General features: G+C 34.6%; 1 protein-coding gene across 1 annotated transcript in view; it reads right to left on the bottom strand.

The window, feature by feature from the left end:
- LOC145683884 (cubilin-like) overlaps positions 1-19,624 on the bottom strand; it is a 1,291,374-nt gene that overhangs the window by 408,597 nt on the left and 863,153 nt on the right. Inside the window, exon 50 of the mRNA XM_081755522.1 lies at positions 3,182-3,379. Coding sequence (XP_081611648.1) covers positions 3,182-3,379 — 198 coding nt within the window. The remainder of the gene's footprint in view (positions 1-3,181; positions 3,380-19,624) is intronic.

Genomic DNA, 19,624 nt, shown 5'->3' with positions numbered 1-19,624 from the left:
AACATTAAATAAAATGCCGCGGGCTTTGATTAAAAAAAAAACATATACTTAAAATATATTTACGTGTTATCATATCTACCTTAACTAATATTGTGAACTAGTCCTTACCGAATGGTAAATTCCCTAATCCCTGGAAATTAGCTAAAGTTCTATCATTACCAAAGAAGCCTTGTAGTAAGTCAACTAGTAACCTTAGTCCAATAAGTATATTACCAGTTCTTTCAAAGGTGATTGAAACGTTAGTGCTTCAGCAAATGATTTCATACATTGATAGCTCTGGAATAATTCGATGTAAACAATCTTGGTTTCGTAAATTTCACAGCTATTTTACTGATTTGTTAGGCATGAAAGACAAAGTGCTTCATGCACTAAATGACAAATATGTGGTCATACTAGTATTATTAGACCTCTCAAAGGCATTCGACCTTGTCTAGCATGATATTCTCTTAGCAAAAATGAAATACTATAACCTTTCAGTAAATATTATAATATAGTTCTAATTCTATCTACATTAGAGTAAACAGCATGTTGCTCTACGTAGTTCCTCTCATTACAAAACTGATGAAGCTACTGTTCTTGATACACGTGTTCCACAAGGCCTAATTTTAGTACCAGTTTTGTTTACCTTATATACTGCAGATCCGGAATCTGTTGTACAGCATTCAAAGATGTACTGTTACGCGGACAATACTTAATTGTTTATAAAAGTCTTGCCTCAGGACTACCAGAAGTTGTTCGACACCTCAACCAAGACCTTAATGCTATCAGTAACTGGTGTATTGATAACGGCCTTGTTATTAATTCCTTAAAATGTACTTATACAGCTCTAGATTCCGATAATCAACTGAATAAAATTCTTTCTTAGAAATTAGAAATATAAATAATGGACTCAAACATTAGTTCTTAACTTAAAAAGTCTTGAAGTACAAGTTGATGATAAGCTTTCTATAAATTATCACGTCTCTACTCAGTGTTCAAAAGCTGTCTGTACGAATATACAAAGCTACTCCTGACAAACACTCATACTGTCTTTGTTTGATTATTGTGATGTTGTATATGACCCTCTTCTGACAAAAAGCAATGCTATTCTGATTTAAAAGGTACAAAATTCATGTACCCGCTTCTGTTACAATGTACAAAAATTCGATCATAATTTGACTATTCTAAATAACAATAGTATGCTGACAATGTCCAGAAGACGATGTTTGCATTGTTGCTCTCTCATTTGCAAAATTCTTAAAACAACACCTCCCGCGTACTTACACAAGAAACTCACTGCTAGGTCAACTATTCACACTCACTAAAGACGCAAAAGAAATACATTTGATATTCCACATCATAGACTCAAGCAAACCACTGGGGCATTTTCAATATTATCTCCAAGATCATGGAATGCTCTACCAATATTCGTAAAAGAAGCTAAAATATTTAATTCCTTTAAGAAAATGTTAAAAAACGTAATTACTAATCCAACAAAATTTAAGTTCAGGTTTCTATGATTTGTATTCTGTCACTTGAACCTCGTAAATGAAATCAGGTTTGACTTGCTACACCTTTTTTAAATTAAATAATTGTGAATTGTAAAAGTATTTCATGACCCCCCCAAATTGTCAATGACAAACATACCTTATTTTGTCTCTATGTTATTGATCGGTTTGTGTTCGTTTTCATGTTTGTATGTATGCGTTTTTTTCTTTCTTCACTTGTAGTATTTGTGAGTGTGTGTTTTGTTAAAGGTATCACTTTTTTCTTCTTTTAATCATCTTAATGTGCATTACTTTTTGTTGTACATCACCGTATCATTTGTATTCAATTGATTGCATTTTTTATATAACTGAATGTATTTTCTTGAGAAGGGTTAGGTGGTAGAGTAGTAATATGCTGAACTTCGCCCACTTGAATAAGCCTTTCTCAATTTTCAATATATTTTTTTTTTAATTTTATCAATGTACAATATTCATGCAAGGAATTGGAGGAAATACAACGAGATTATATAAATTATAAATTGTTTCAATATGTCCAATTTTCAATGAAGATTTGTGTACTACCATTAACGTAGATGCAACTGAATGTAATAGGTTGTCTTAAACTGAAAGTAGTATAGTAAAATGAAGTACTAGTATTAATTTGCTCGTTACTTTGAGGAAAGTCTTTAAAAAAATATACTAGTTTTATGAAATGCTAATAAAACGACACTACTTAAACTTTCAAAATTGCTAAATGGTTAGTTTGTTCGTCTTTCGTGTTGCAGACACGGTGACGATTCTCAATAGAAGTACAAAATTTTGTTATCCAACTTCATGTTGTAAGGCCATATCTCATACAACAACTGAAATTAGAGGTAATATTTAGCCAACATTAGTCAGTTCAAATTTCACGATTTAGTGGGGTGTGGAATCTTATTATTCTGCACAATAAAGTAGGTCTGTTGTGATAATTAAACATTTTCTTATTTGGATATCCTCATAGATTAGTCTATTAGGTAATAAATTGTGTATATTTATTCGCAGTAATTGGTCGTACTATTTCAATAAATAAACAAATATGTCTGTTATTTGTAGATTGCTTGTGCTTTTCTGTTATACTGAAGAATATCAAACTCAACCAACTCATCACCAGTAGAATTGTTAAGGGGACATCAATAATCACATGGGGATTGTAAATAAGTTGAATGCTGAAACTGGTACAAAGAGTTAGGCATTTGGCACGATAATCAAGAAACACTGTCCTTCCTTGAATGTCAGTCTTAGGTATTGACCCTCGAAGAAAAGTAAAGTTTGTATGCGTGTGTAAACTAGGCGTGGTATGCAGCTGGGATTAATAGCTAAATAATTACCAAGACTGTCTAATTTTTTTAAATAAATTATTGATAATTCTAAAGACCATCAAAGGACTGTTTCTAGTGAATATTATAATAAAGAGATTTGTGAACTCAACTCTTTGAAAGCTGCATCTAAAAGTTTTTGTGGATCTGGATTATGTTTATCAGTTATAAATTGACAGGTTTCATACTGTAACTACCATACACTTGCTGAAAGAAAATCTAAAATTTTATGTTAAATATAATATTTTATTGTAAAAATATTTAAATTACATACACGATATGCTTAATAAGTCTTAACGTTAATTTGAAAGGCTTTTTTGTTTCACTCAGAGAAAATAACTTCTGTAAACTACTTACCTGAAGAAATATATATTCTATTTCCCCAACGACAGTTACCAACAAACATTCTTCCTACCACACCATACTGAAACGTGATAACAAGGGTACTGTTTACTTGCGATTTACTGTACTCCCATTCACAAGATATGCTCTTGTTGGCGGATTGTAAAGGAAATGCAAACTCTCCCGCAAGTCCTTCTAACATACCACCACAAACTGCAATAAAATAATAAATTCAGTTAGATTTATTATAACAGTAGCTTTCTTTTATTAAGTATTAGCTTTTTGGAAAGGAATTTATTAAGCTTTGTATGCTCAGACCATGGAATTTCTTAGCAGTTTTCAGCACATAATTTTTCGTGTACCTACTTAAACCCATAAACCCTTAGTGTGTACATATTTCATTTATAAGTCGCTTCTCCTACCACCTAAATGTGTTGGTTTTTTAAACGTACAATAACTTCCAATGTAAATTCGTTTAGTATTTTCAAAACTCCAAAGATTTCTTTATTTGCAATAAAATATAAAGATTTTGACCATTGCTCGGACACTACATAAACTACTACACTTCCTTAATATGTATATCAAATACGAAAAAGAAGAAAAAGTCATCAGAAAACGCAACACAACTTTCGCCTACAGAATACTTATTGCAATACATTTATAAGTACAAGTTTTTGCTGTTTCCACATCGAAATCGAAATCCAAAACATACATACATCCAAGTACCTACTGCAGGATACCTTTATCTTTAATATTAAGCAAACTATGATCTCTAGAACATCTCTTTTACGGACAGTCCTACTACCATAGGCAAAGTAACTTATTTCTCTCTCTTTTGATGTAATCTTATAATGTGATAGAACGAAAGTGACAAAGATCTGTAAATTAGAGGATAAACTTACTCAAACTACTTTCAGAAGAGTTATTGGACGCGTTATGTCTCCCTATGACCGATGAGACATAGTCCTATCTAAAAGGGCATATGAACTTTTACAAGAAAGTAACGTAGTGGCTGCGGAGTATTATTACGTAATCTACGATGAATTGATTGTTCAAGTTTGTGCATCAAATAAGATTCGATACTACCACCAATCCTGAAGATTTTTTTTTTTTTTTTTGGATAAACCGCTAGTATACAATTTATCTTATAAAGTGGGAATATATTATTAAAGACAGTTCGTAGAAACACTCATCAAGAAATTCACGATGCATTGGTGATAAGGAACTAAACAAAAGGTGTGGCTACCGAATTCTCTAGTCTTATTCACATGTAAGACTCATCTCTTGCCAATTATGAAGTGGAAAATATTCAGACAACCTATTAATGCTGGATTCAAGGAAACAAATGTAGTGTTATTCAGAACCTAATAGTGTCCGAATAGAAGTGCAAGTTCCGGAACATACTAGAAAGTAAAGCAGTTATGGTGTTAAATCTATCATTTTGAGCATCCTTCGTAATGAATAAGAAGAGGTAACAGTATTTTATACACACTCTTTGCATACAACTAGCGAATAGATGTAAGTTACCACTCCCATTATTCCTTCTAGATGTGTTACTATTTACAGATAAAAACTATGTCACTTCAATATTATTCAGAAAATACTTTTATACAAGATGATGTGGCGAAATCAAGAAGCACTGGGAGTAACGTAAAGGAATTACCCAAGTGGTAAAGAAGAATTGGAGCAGGGTTCATATATTCATACAGTAATTAATTGATAACAGGACAGATTAGATATATTATTTATTGTACTGCTTTTAGTGTGCAGAGCTATATATAAAACATATTTTAATTGTTAAATTGTTCAAATTGTTGTTAAACAGTGTAGACGTGCTTTTGAACTGCTCCGTGAATTTGGTTCATTTTGAGTGTGAAGGTTGCTTCTTTGGTGAGGAGAGTATTTGGATTTGGCAATCTGCATGTTCCGGTGACTCTGAAGACATTGCATGATTTGCAGGCGCTGATCAGAAGTGGGAGTGAGTCTGGTGTTCGATGTTATCTGCCTTTTATTGTTCGTTGCATTTTTGTGTAATTGGAGTTGTCTTCGTTGTGCAGTGTCTTGTCCTTTATGAGTGATTGAGGGAACACAGTGGATTTTGTTCATTTTATATTGTTTTCGTGATTTGTTCCATAGTGCAAGATGGGTGTCAGTTACTGTTCGTTAAAAAAAGAAAAAAATTGGAATTTTCCAACAATAACTTTTCTTTCAAGCCCAAGTTTAAATATTCCAACAATGAACATACAATGATCAATCAATCTAAACATTTATCTTGCACACTTACTGGAACTAGTTTTAATTTCAGAGATGTACTCTGCTCCAAATGTAATAAATATTTCATCAACTCGGGAAGATTGACGATTCACAACAGCAAATGTCATAAAGAAAAGAGAGCATCTGAGGTTAATGCGAAACAGTCTTCAACTAATATTATTTCAAACAATGAAGACTTGAACTCAAATGATAAGATCCATCTTGGGGAAATTATAAGTTCAAAGCTTATTGATAGTTTGGGAAGGCTAAAATCATCAGTGCATATTCTTCCTCGAGTTCCTCGAGGAGCAAGACATGCAGTCGCTGAAGCTCTTGTTGGAATTCTCCAAAAGATTGTAACTTCAAATAATATTGAAGATTGGACCGAATTCCTAATATTTCCGTACATTACTCTTTGTATGCCTACCCAATCCGAAAAATGTCTTATCTCGAAACATGGGTGAAACCGAGAGTTCAACTCTGGTCAAATAGCTCTCACGACGATAGAAGTAACTCAAATAGGTTTATGACGAAGAAAGACAAACGAAATAGAAGTCTTAACAAATCACCTAACGATATTTTCATTAAACATATCGAACATAAACTAGCTGATGGCGACATACATGGTGCTGTCAGACTTCTCATTTCTGAGAATTCTGTTGCTCCATCAGATCCTGCTATTTAGGATCCTTAAAAGAAAAACATCCTCCACACTCTTATACATTTACTGCACCTAAGTTAGCAGATCATAATATTACAGTTAATAAAGTTTTATCCAACAAGTTATTAAAATCGCTCAAATCCTTCCCTTCTGGTTCAGCTGGAGGAATAGACAGCATGCGCTCTTCAATTCTCAAGGACTTACTTGTTTACAACGTTCATGACTCTAAAGATCGCCTTACCAAGATCACTTGCGAGTTTTTCTCTATGATTTTGTCAGGAGATGTGCCCATAGAAATAAATATCGCATTAAAAAAGAAATGTGGAGGGATTAGACCAATCGCCATAGGAAACACATGGAGAAGACTTTCTTCTAAATAATATGCGGGAGAATGAAAGTTTAGATACTTCAACGCCTTTCTCCACACCAACTAGGAATAGGCATTCAACATGGGGCTGAAGTTGCAGTACATGATACACGTATGTATTACTCCTACCCTCATCAGAAGCCTAAAGCCTTCCTAAAGATTGATTTTAAAAATGCTTTTAACGAATTACACCGGAATGCAATGCTCACTGCCGTTAAGGACAATTTTCCATCCATCTATCCTTACGTGCTCCAGAGTTATGCTCAAGTTATTTATTTATTATACGACACAGACATTATCTTATCCCAAAGAGGAGTTCAGCAAGGAGACCCCTCAGGTTCTGAATTATTTGCCTTAACGCTACAACCAATCGTCAACACTATAAATACAGATTAAAATATATGGTACTTGGACGATGGCACTATAGCTGGAGACCCGGAAACCATACTAAATACATTAAATGATATCGATACAAAGGCATCTTTAATAGGTCTCCAACTAAACTACTTCAAATGTGAGATTAGCTTCCTGTAAACACCTCCAGAACAGACAAATATATTCTTCACCATGTTTAATGAAGCAGCCTCAGGCATTCAATTAATGTCGCCTTCTAACGCTTTTCTCTTGGGTTCTGCCCTTTCTTCTGAAGCAAGGAGATCTTTGTTAATGAGAGGATTGCTATGCTGGAGAATTATTTCCAACGATTGTCATTAGTGTCGGCACACTCAGCTTTTCATTTATTAAGAACTTCTTTCACCATGCTAAGGGTACTATATTTTCTACGATGTTCACCTTCTTGGAGAGAAGGAGGTCTACTTGAACGTTACGATGATTGCATCAAATCTGAATTAGAATCCATCCTTAATTGTTTTCTTCCTCATAATGCATGGTTTCAGGTTTCCCTTTCGATCGATTTTGGAGGATTAGGCATCCGACGAGCCTTAGATATGGCTATTCCCGCCTTCGTGGCATTATTCTATGGTTCCAAATGCCTAATCGAATCACTTCACCAACCGTATATAGTCTCTCATGAAACTTCTGAGATTGAGGATTGCTCTACAACTTGGTCAATATTAGTTGGCTTATAATTATCCGAAATCAACACCAGATCAAAACAAAACACATGGGATATGCCTATCATTAAATCACACCTCTCTTTTTTACTCCAGTCAGCAGACAACTTAGAAGACAGGCAGACTAATCTCTGCTTCCTCCTTAGAAGCAGGTGCTTGGCTCAAAGCGCTACCTTCTCCTACTGCTCGGCCTTCACCTAAGTAATGAATGTTTCCGCATAGCCATTGTGTTACGTCTAGTGGCAGATATATGTGAAGCCCACAAATGTCAAACATGTAAGAGCGAAGTAAATAAAAAAAGGTTTACATGGTCTTTCATTTTCCAAAATCGCAGGTAGACACTCTCGCCACTCAAATGTTAATGACATTATAATGAGAGCAGTAATCTCAGCCGGCATACCTGCAATAAAAAAACCTATTGGGTGTAGCAGAACAGATAGAAAAAGACCAGATGGCATGACTGTTATCGTGGAAGAGAGGTAAAGCGCTAATTTGGGACTTTACATGTTCAGATACGTTCGCTTCTTCCAATTTCCCCTTTTCTTCAATTGAAACGGGAAATATAGCCAGCCAAAATGAAATGGAAAAAAGAGAAAATACAGTAATCTTGCGGGGAAATATCATTTTATAACTATCGCTATTGAATCCAATGGTTCATGGTGCAGAGAAGGTATTAACTTTATAAAACAAATAGGCAGACATATCACGCAGCTATCTGGCGATGACAGAGCAAGCATTTTCCTCATACAATAATAAGTATAGCAGTTCTAAGATGCAAGTCGCCTCAGTACAGGGTACCATGCCCAAGGCAAAGAACTAGAAGAAGTATTTCTACTGTAAGATATTAATATGAAAGATACGAATGACACGCTAGAACAAACTGAAGGATTATCTGTCGTCTCTCTACGAGGAACCGTTGACCTTTTCTTAAATATTAGTCTTAATGTATTAGGAAGAGTTTAGAGCGAAGCTTCCCATGAAAAATCTGCAGAATTTGTTGGTGAAAGTGTCGCTCTAGGCATCCAGCCGTTTTATTTATTCACTTATTTTTAAATTCTAACATTTATTATTGTATTATTATTGAAGTTAATTATTTAGGTTTCGATAAATGTAAATAAGTACTCATCTAATCAATAACTATTTTTGGTAGTTGCTTGTACCCTTATAATTTTTGTAAATATTATAATGTACTACGTGCTTGTATTTACAAACAAAAAAGAATATGCAGATACTTCGTAGAAAAAAATGTTACATTGTTATAATAATACAAAGTTTAACAGATTTTTAAAAATTTCATCCGTTTCTTCGTATGCTTAAGTTCTGTATTTTATGTTTACGCCTTTAAAAAAAATAACACAAAATTACTTGAAGTTTAAACAGATCTGTAGAAAAGTTAGAATCAATTCAATGATAGGCAGAAAAGACAGCTGATTCCATTAATGTTTACAAAACTGTCCACAGCTGTTCGCAATATAACAGAATATTTATAGAAGGCAATTTAATATCCGTAAGTATTTATATATTAACAGTAAGCTATTCTTTTGTGGCGACAAAGGCCAAAAGGAAGAAAGGCATTTCTATTGGTAAATTTCATAAATTTTCTTCCATTGCAACTAAACTGTCTTATTTAAAAGATAGTTGACAAAATTTTTGAGGCAATTGGAACAATTAAAACAAGGTGCAATTCAAAAAATATGATATTCTGGTAACAGAGATAATTATGCTATATTACATGTTCATTTTTTAAAAAATCAGTATAAAATCGATTATAACAATTTATCATAAAATGTAGTGTGATGAAACATTCTTATGTCCATGTTCGTCAATACCGCATCATATTGACTCTCTTCTGTCAATTTTCAGCCATATGGCAAAACAACCTTGTTAATTAGTATTATCCACATATCTGTTTGTATTTATATATTACAGATATTAAAATTATTTATAATAATATAAATGCATTGTGAATAATAAATATGTATATTAGCTTCTCAGTCGCACAATATGGTTTAAATAAATGTAATAATTACATATCAATTTAACTTAATAATTACTTTGAAAATTTTAACATCTAGTTTCAGTGAACCCTAGGAACGCCAAGATATTTTCAGGTTACATTAAACACCAAGGGGTGTGTGCCTCACAGGCCCCCCTGGTGTTGTAGAGTTAATATTAATTGCTTCTACAATAAATTAGTGAACCCAAATAAGAAATTCTGATTCTTCTATCTTTTCCTCAGTGAAGAATTGGAAGTTCTGGATTTTCCTTTTCTACACACTCCACACTCGTTAGGTTTGTGCTTGTAACTCCGTCAGTACTACTATAGGATTAGAAAATATTTCTCTTCCTCGCTCCAATGACCAGCATGGGTCATCTCCCTCTTTGCACTCTCCTGACCTCGTTGGAAAAAGTGGGTGCATTCTACCTGGGATCTTGTTCATTCAGAGATCTCTATTACTGTATTCGAACCAAAATATCTGAATTTTGTAAGAAGCGACTCTCCCATATAATATAAGAAAATCATTTAAGTTACATGTTCGATGGAAGATGTTTTAAACCAGGAAAATTTCATCCAGTTCTTTGCCTAATGATGTAGTTCCAAATATAAAGGCTACATTACATCTTTCTACTGCCATAACTACTCTTTGAATTAGGAGGTTGCTTGCTCTATCATTACCATATAAATTTGTGATGCATTTACCTACTTCCTTTGTAAAGTTGAGGGATTGAGGAGAATGGGAGATTGGAAGGGGCGAAAGTGTCTGTTGATGTAAAATTCCAAATTAATGATTTGCCTCTCTTCCATGGCATCACGATCATCTCATCTGGTCGTTTACCATCTGTTCTACTACAACCATTTGTCTCCCTTATCGCTGATATACCTGCTAAAATGATTGTTCTTATTATAATATCTTTGACATTTTTGTATGAGAAATGTTGTGCAAGAAAACCCACGCAGTTTTTTTCCTACTGGATTCTAATATGTCCGGCATTTATCAGGCTCACAAATATTTGCTCCCAACCGTAACTCAAGTGCTATTCGAAAACTCATTATTGAGATGAAGGCCTAGAAGGAAAGAAGGTAAAGCTCCTGCTTCTATCGATGACGTTGCGATTAGTCCAGTCTTGTCTTCTAGGTTGTCTGAAAACTGTAGTAAAAAGGAGAAATATGATTTGATAATAGGTTCTTTCTATGCGGATTGCTTTGCTCTGGTACTAAATTCGAGTAATTCAAAGCCAACTAATAATGTTCATGGGAATAGTAGTCTTTAACCTCAGAATCTATGTGAAAAGTATTATCCTATTCGAAAAGTGATTAGACATCGGGAATATCCAAATTTGAATGACTTGTCGAATTCGTAATTTAAAAAAAAAAACTGGGAGACAACCCTGAAGCTATGTGTTATCCTGAAGGAAGCAATTTAGGATAGATTCTAGCCCGAATTTTATGGTATTATGGAAGCGTTATAATAAATCCTCTTTTTTTCATGAAGGTAAAAATATAGTTATCTTGGAATTGTAAATGATCGGCTTAATAAGTAAATGCAGAATGTACTGAGGTTAATAACATAAGTGAGAAATATATCTCCAGTTTGGCTGTCTCCTCAATTCATAAAGTTCTCTTGATTCTATTCAAAGGGTAGCTTCTAGGAAATAAGCATTTAAATAAGACATTTATTGAATGTCCGTTGCTATTTCATTGTATGGTGTGAAGAGTATATTTATTATATGTTTCATTCTTTCAAGAAAGCTAACTTCAAAGTTTAAGTTAGTTAGCGTGAAAAATTATGTCATTACCCTAAAACAAATTGCTGGACTGAGCATATCTTTGGTATACATAGGGGTAGATCGAAGGGAATTTTCTTTGACGATTGATAGCATTGTGTTCCTGTCTACTTCATTAAAGGCATTCTTGAAATCAAAGCTTTAAGTTCCGAGTGATGCTAAGAATAATATATGTGCTGTTGCCTCGGCTCCATGTAGAATATTCACTCCCAGTTGGTGTGGAGAAAGAAATTGTAGTAGTGGTTGCATAATTCTCCCATAAATTATCTTGAGTTGAGTTGATTTTGAGTTTATCGTCTCTTTCAGCAGCGAGACTATATGAGACGTGGATCTACTGATTAACGTGGAATCCGAACCACATAACCTCCCGCCGAGAATCAAACCCAGGTCTCCCACGCTAACCTCTTAGCCACAAAGGAATTCCATAAATTATTTTGGATTAAAGTTATCTTCACATTCTATCTACTGCAATAGACCTACTACCTCCACTTTGCTTGTCATCGTCGTTTTAATTATAATTTTGGCATTCTAATGTATTTTGTCTAATCTCATACTTATAGACGAACACATTTACTAATATATACTCATTTAAACATCAAACTAACGTACTTGTTATTTATTCTCCAATCTGAAGATATATAAAATATCATATTGAAATAAATGACCTAATTCAAGTATGAAGATAAATTATATTTTATATAAAAGCATTTTATTTTTCTTTTCTCTCTAAACCATAATGTTAATTTTGAATTAAACATCATTTATAAACAAAATATCTTCTTTTTTTAAAAGTAAGTTCACTAAAAGTAAGTTCAATTTTCCTAGCTTCATCCGTCTGGTTGTTTGCTAATGCGAGAGGGGGCTCCTCGCTTTCTCATACCATCAGTAAGATCGGATTTCCCAATTGTCTGTCTCTTTTAGAGAGTTCGGTCTCTGTGACGGCGCTGTTTACGTCTTTCTTATTCTGAATGATTCTTTTTATTTACCCTGGAATTTACTAAGCTTCTAACTGTCAATCTAATGTACGGGAATAATCTTGTTTTGGGTGGGTATTTTCTCTGACCTCTATACAGGGCGTTTCAAAACAACAAACAACACCGACAACGTTTGGAAGGAGATTATTGACACCGAGATAAGACAAAAAAATATAGATCGCCCTGGTGCACAACTGCTTCCTTTCGGAGTTATAGGGTGCCAAAAATATGAAGAGATTGAACTATAAAAGTCCATAGCTCCAAAACTATGAGACCTACTTTAATCGGATCAAGACTTCACTTAGGAACTAGTATATCTCCTATCCAAATATCCACGTTTCACAACAATTTTTATAAAGGTCATTGGTGAGTACTTCAAATTATATGCCCGTAACAAAACTCCTTCTATAAAAGTTTTTGCGTGTGTACCTTACGATTCTCAAATATGTATTTGTGGATAGCACACATATTAATTCCTAAGCAAAGTCTTGACCCGACTACGGTAGGTCCCATAGTTTTGGAACTATTGACCATAAAGGTTATATTGTATATTATATTTTTGGCCGCCTATAACTCCGAAAGTAAGCATTTGTGCTCCCAGGTTGGTCTATACTTTTTGTCTTATGTTCGTGTCAGGTATAACCAACCAAACTTTGTCGGTGTTGTTTTGAAACACCCTGTATATGAAATCCCAACCATGGCTGGATTGCTGGATCGATTGCTGGAAGAATAAACTCTTTTCTAAAACGATATGGATGTTTAATTGTTTTAATTTATGTAGAGCTTCCATGTTCGTTGGAAACATGACTCAATAGAGTGTCCCGCAAATTAACTCGTTTAAATAGCGCATTAATCTTGTAATCCAGAGATGACATTACCTGCAATCTTTTCCCACCCGAATCGTAGACGCAAATGTCATAGAACCCCCTCGGTAAGAAAGTATTGCGTAGATTTCAATTCAAATTCTAATTATATAAATGTGTCTGACGTAATTCTGAAGTACTACGTAATATTTGGCTACTTTCAGTTGCTGTAAAAGGTAATCTGTTTATGGCAATTGATAAGCAGTTTTCTTGTAACTTGCTTACTTGTATGTTTAAATTCCATACACAAATGCAAAGTATCGTTTTTCTTTTTAACAATAACCGAAGAGTGTAGTCCAATTCAAAGAATTCACCTGTCGATTAATATTCATTTAAAATAATGAACTTTAATTGACAGATTCACTGAAAGCAAAAGCTATTTCATAAAGTTTTGGACTGTAATATGTGGAAGTGATATCAACAATGTTCAACGATTGCTTCTATTTAGGAACTCTTAAATTCAGAGTACAGACAAGAAGTAGTAATGGCAGCAGTCTGCCTAACTTTGGACTTTGACCCCGACCTTTATGACGTCATAGGTCAAAGGTCAATGACCTTGGCCCGGGGTCAATGACCGAGGGGTACCTAGGACCACCCCCTCTAAATTTTGGCAGGGGTATCTTGGCCCACCCCTTAAACTTTGGCAGGGGTACATAGGACCAACCCCCTTAAATTTTGGAAATTGCTAAATCTAAAAATTTGGTATGGTAGCCTAGGACCATAGTATTTACCTCTATCAGTACTGGGGGTCTATGTCGTTCCCTTTCATGGGTAAAAAATGCCAAAAATTCAAATTTTGGGTTTTGTTTTACCTAATTTATCCCCTTTGATGAGGTGTTGTTACCCTATATGGTTATATGGACGTATACAGGGGTCCATTACCTTTCATAAGACATGGGTATATTTGTGCACCCCTTTAAAAATTTGGGAGGGGTACCTTGGCCCTTAAGTTTGGAAATTGACCAATTTAAACATTGGGTATTATAGTACAGGACCCTAATATGTATTATGATAAATTTGGGTGGTCCACCTCATTTCCTTCTAGGGGCACAAAATTGCCAAAAATATAAACGTAAGCAATACGTTATACCACGTGTTTGGTTTTTGGTCGATTTTATCCCCTTTGATGAGGTGTTATTATCCTATATAGTTATATGGTCATGTATAGGGGTCCATTCCCTTTCATAAGATATGGGTATATTTGTGCACCCCTTTAAAAATTTGGGAGGGGTACCTTGGCCCACCACTTAAATTTTGGAAATTGCCCAATTTCAACATTTGGTATTATAGTACTGGACCCTAACATGTATTATGATAAATGTGGGTGGTCCACCTCGTTCCCTTTTAGGGATACAAAATTGCCAAAATTTTAGTACAACCACGTGTTTGGTATTTGGTACATTTTATCCCCCTTTGATGAGGTCCTATTACCTTTTATGGTTATATGGTCATGTATAGGGGTCCATTATCTATCATAAGACATGGGTACATTGGTGCACCCCGGGAGGGGTACCTTGGCCCACCCCTTAAATTTTGGAAAATGCTCAATTTAAACATTTGGTATTATAGTACAGGACCTCAATATGTATCATGATAAATTTGAATGGTCCACATCGTTCCCTTTTAGGGATACAAAATTGCCAAAATATAAACGTAAAAAATAAGTTGTACCAAGTGTTTGGTTTTTGGTCCATTTTATCCCCTTTGATGAGATTCTATTACCTTATATGATTACAGGGGTCCATTTCCTATCATAAGACATGGGTATATTGTTGCACCCTTCTTAAATTTTGATAATGGGGGTCCACTGAAATTGTCCAATTTAAGCATAGTTCAGGACCTCAATATGTTTCGGTGGTCCTATTGTCAAAATTTTAAGTACAACCACGTGTTCGGTTACTGACTCAATTTATCCTATTTGATAAGGTTATAAGGTATGGACGGGTATCCCCTTTCAATTTGGTAGGCCCCTTCGGGTGTAGTACAGTCACGTGATCGATGATTTGGTTTTGATGCGCGACGAGGTCCTTGGTCAATGTTCTCTAGGAATTAGGTGGAAACTTTGAACAAGATTCTTGGCATTTAAAACTTTTTTTTTCAACTTTTCAAACTAAAAAAAATCAAAACAAAAATTGAAACGAAAACTTTTAAACAAAAATCTTGAAATTAAAAATTTTTCAAAACAAAAATTTGAAACGAAAAAATTTGAAACAAAAATTTTGAAACGAAAAAATTTTCAACAAAAGAAATTGAAACGAAAAATTTTCAAACAAAAAATTTTGAAACAATAAATTTACAAACAAAAATTTCAAACAAAAAATTTGAAAAAAATTTGAAACAAAAAAATTTTCAAACAAAATTTTTGAAACAAAAATTTCAAAACAAATTTGAAACGAAAAATTTTTCAAATACAATTTAAATCAAAGAGTGATCAGCTTTCACGGTTAACCGTTAAACGTTATCCGGTTTTTAACTATTCGATTAACAAATAAACGGTTTTCAACTATTCGAAATCAAATAAACGGTTTTCAATTACTCGATAAACAGATGAACTGTTTTTTCCTTTTCACACCAGTGAGTGCAAGAATTTACAGAGAAACAAAAAAAATTGTACTCGCTTTAAATACGCATCATTTCTGAAACAAGGTGTTAGTGTTCATCATGGATACACAGTGGAAACATCCATTTACCTGTATTCTCGCAGGGCCTAGTGAGTGTGGAAAAACGTATTTTGTGAAGCGATTACTGTCACATCTCCCAACCATGATCAATGCAATGTAAGATATATTGGTATTATGCAGAATGGCAAGACGTGTATGCAACAATGCCGGTTCCAGTAGAATTTCACGAAGGACTTCCACGAATGAAAGATTTTCAGCCTCAAGATGGACCATATTTGATTATTATTGATGACCATATGCGAGAAGTGAATAGTGATATTGTTGATATGTTCACGAAAGGATCACATCATCGAAATATTAGTGTGATTTTTATAACACAAAATGTATTTCATCAAAGTAAAGCAAATAGAAATATGAGTTTAAATTGTTCGTATTTGGTGTTGTTTAAAAATCCACGTGACAAGTCACAAATCAAGCATATGAGTTATCAAATCATGCCTGAGCATCCACTGTTTCTACAAGAAAGTTATGCAGACGCAACAAGAAATCCACATGGTTATTTACTGATGGATCTTAAACAAGATACACCCGATGAAATGCAATTTCGTACAAATATTTTTCCCGACGATTTGCATCATTATGTTTACGTACCAACAAAACATGTTTAAATTATTGTGCATGTGAAAAGAATGACTTAGTCTGTCACGATGTCTCCTACAGTGAAACACGCTGATCTGCTACGTGCTCTGCACAAAGCTAAACCAAGATTGCGTAAAGCTATTATTGCCAATGCAGACGCTTCATTAATTCATAGTATTTCTGAATGTTGTTGTAATGTCTTAAAAGGCAATGTTCCACTGACAAGTGCGCAGAAGTCAAGATTAAAGCGTTACAAGAACACGTTCCGCTATCTCGTAGACAATACAAAATCATTGGATAAAAAGAACAAACATTTAGCCGTACAACAAGGAGGATTCTTACTGCATTACTTGCACCTATTGTAGGAAGTGTGTTATCCAGTATTTTGTTTAAACAATAAACATCATGGAACATAGCAAGAAGATGGTTTTAGTGCCACCAGAAATGCTTCAACGAATGCATGCATCATCATCCCGTGTGAGCGAAAATCGAGAATCTAATCTCGATCGTGAAATGCAATCTATATTGAATACATCGTATCCAAGTGATGAAGAAAAATGGAATCAGTACAATAGAATATTACAGAAATATCTTTATGTGATACGTAAACAAGAAGAACCAATACCACTTACAATTACATCAATGAAACCTAATGGTGACGTCCCGAAGGTTGACGATAGCACGAAACAAGAAATTTTAGCCGCAATACCACAAATGTATCGTAAGAAAGCCGAACTACTATTCCGTCGTTTAAAACAAGATGACGCAATTACGTGGGATCATAAAGGAACAGTGTACATCAACGATAATAAACTACATGGATCCAATATTGTAGATTTAATGTGCGATGTGACTCGACCGAGGAAACATTCTAATCCTCAAGGCTGGGAATTGTTTGGCAACTACCTTGCATCGTCAAACACACCTCAAGAATTGATTGGTAATCCACGGAGATTAAACTATATTGTCAAGCATAATAGTACAACAGCATCTGAAAGATCTGCACCACCAAAACCGGCACCTGAATTATTTTCTTCCGAAGAAGAATAAGAAGAAGAAGATGATGATGATGTTTTAGAAGTCCGATCAAAAAGAAAACGTATCATTCCACAATGGTCAACGTACAAACCATGAACAAAAAGTTGAAATCCATTTATTACAATCCAGCACATCCTGCATCGTTTTCTACTGCAAAGAAATTATGGCAAGCCACAGCAAAATCTATACCTCTAGCCAAAATAAAACTTTGGTTAAACAAACAACCTACCTACACGTTACATCGTCCTGTGCGTCGTCGTTTCCGTAGAGATTTTTATCTTGTCAACAATATTGATGATCAATGGGAATGTGATTTAAATGATTTACAATCATTTCAAAACTATAATGACAATTACCGCTATATTCTTACAGTGATGGATGTGTTTAGTCGGTACGGGTGGGCTGTACCACTAAAATCAAAAAGTGCCGAGGATATAGTGAATGCATTGAAATGATTTTCCAGGAGAGGAAACCAATTGTGCTACGTAGTGATCAAGGAACTGAATTTACCAACAAGACAGTACAAAAGTTTCTCAGGAAACACAACGTGCAACATGTTACAACAAAGGATCAAGATATTAAAGCCAGCATCGCAGAAAGATTTAATCAGACATTGAAACATCGTATGTGGAAATACTTTACCAAATATCAAACATACAATTACATCAAAGTATTGCCTTTACTTGTAAAAGCATACAATGAAAGTCGGCATTCCAGTATTAAAATGGCACCTGCAAACGTTTCTCAGGACAATTTACTGGAGGTGTGGCATAACTTATACGACAAAAAGCTACAACGTTCAAAACAAGATACGGATTTATCTGTTGGCGATACTGTTCGTATAAGTAAAACAAAACGTATCTTTGACAAGGGTTACCTCGAGAACTGGACTTGGGAAATATTTAGAGTAAAAGCCGTTGTACCAAGAAACCCACCAGTGTATCGACTAGAGGATTTAAATCATCAACTCATCGATGGTGTTTTCTACAGAGAAGAATTACAACCAGTACCGCTCCCTTCGACGTTCCTCATCGATAAAATATTACGTACAAGAGCAAAAGGTCGCAGAAAGGAGTATCTCGTCCAGTGGAAAGGATATCCTTCCTCATTCAATTCGTGGATCCCTGCAACTTCATTGAAGAAGAAGAAGAAGAAGAAGAATGGAACCTGATCAAGATTTTTACGTTACACTTCCCAGTAATAGTTCCATGGATTATTTTCCAGAAAATACATTGACTTCATATATTACGAAATTACAACGACGTGTAGAGTTTCGCCAGAAATGGGATGTGGCAATTGTAGAGATTCATTATCCACATTCTTTGCTGAACATTAACAGTAAAAACAATAAAATATATTACAAATCATCAAGTAGTAATGATCAAGAACCGTGGAAGGTTGTAACGATCCCTGTACGCTATTAAACAATATACGGGATCTTATTCATGCAATTAATGTACATCATAAAGAAACCAATTTATTTATATCTCATGACGCAACTAATAATATATGCCTCATAAGACATCCCAAAAAGGAAATCCATACTTCTCTACAAATCTCACCAAGTGTTAGTTTAATGCTTGGATTTGAACCGAAAAGTGATTTAAAAGATATGGAAAAGGGACAATATACACCGGATGTACGATTAGGCTTACCATCACAAATGTACGTCTATTGTGACATTATTGAATCTGTCATTGTTGGAGATACAATGGTACCCTTGCTACGAATTGTCAACATGGATCCTGTGAATCATACTTTTGGAAGTCATGCAGTACAAATTTTTAATCCTGCACATTATGTTCCGGTGGAAAAAATGAATTTTGAGCAAATACAAATCGATATAAGGGATAGCACAGGTCATCGTATGCCATTCACCTTTGGAACGGTGTGTACAAAACTACATTTCCGTCGTCGTCGTCATGACTGATCCGTATTTGCAATACTACCAAAAACAAGCGTTATCCGGTATCGGCAACGTCTATGTGGGAAGTCCCTATCAAGCAGGACATGGCATTGGAAGTTTCCTTGGTGGCTTATTTCGTTCAGTGTTACCACTTGTGAAGCAAGGAGCTAAAACTGTGGGAAAAGAATTATTAAAATCAGGTGCCAGTATGATTAATGATGTTGTGATCTCGAATCAACCGCTGGAAGAATCGTTTCATCAACGTATGCAAGAGGCA

The sequence above is a fragment of the Thermobia domestica genome, chromosome 4 (assembly GCF_964235325.1).
Source record: "Thermobia domestica chromosome 4, izTheDome1.hap1.1, whole genome shotgun sequence".
NCBI classification, from domain to species: Eukaryota; Metazoa; Arthropoda; class Insecta; order Zygentoma; family Lepismatidae; genus Thermobia; species Thermobia domestica.
The sequence above is the reverse complement of the archived record's forward strand: the minus strand, read 5'-3'. Positions and strand labels throughout refer to the sequence as shown.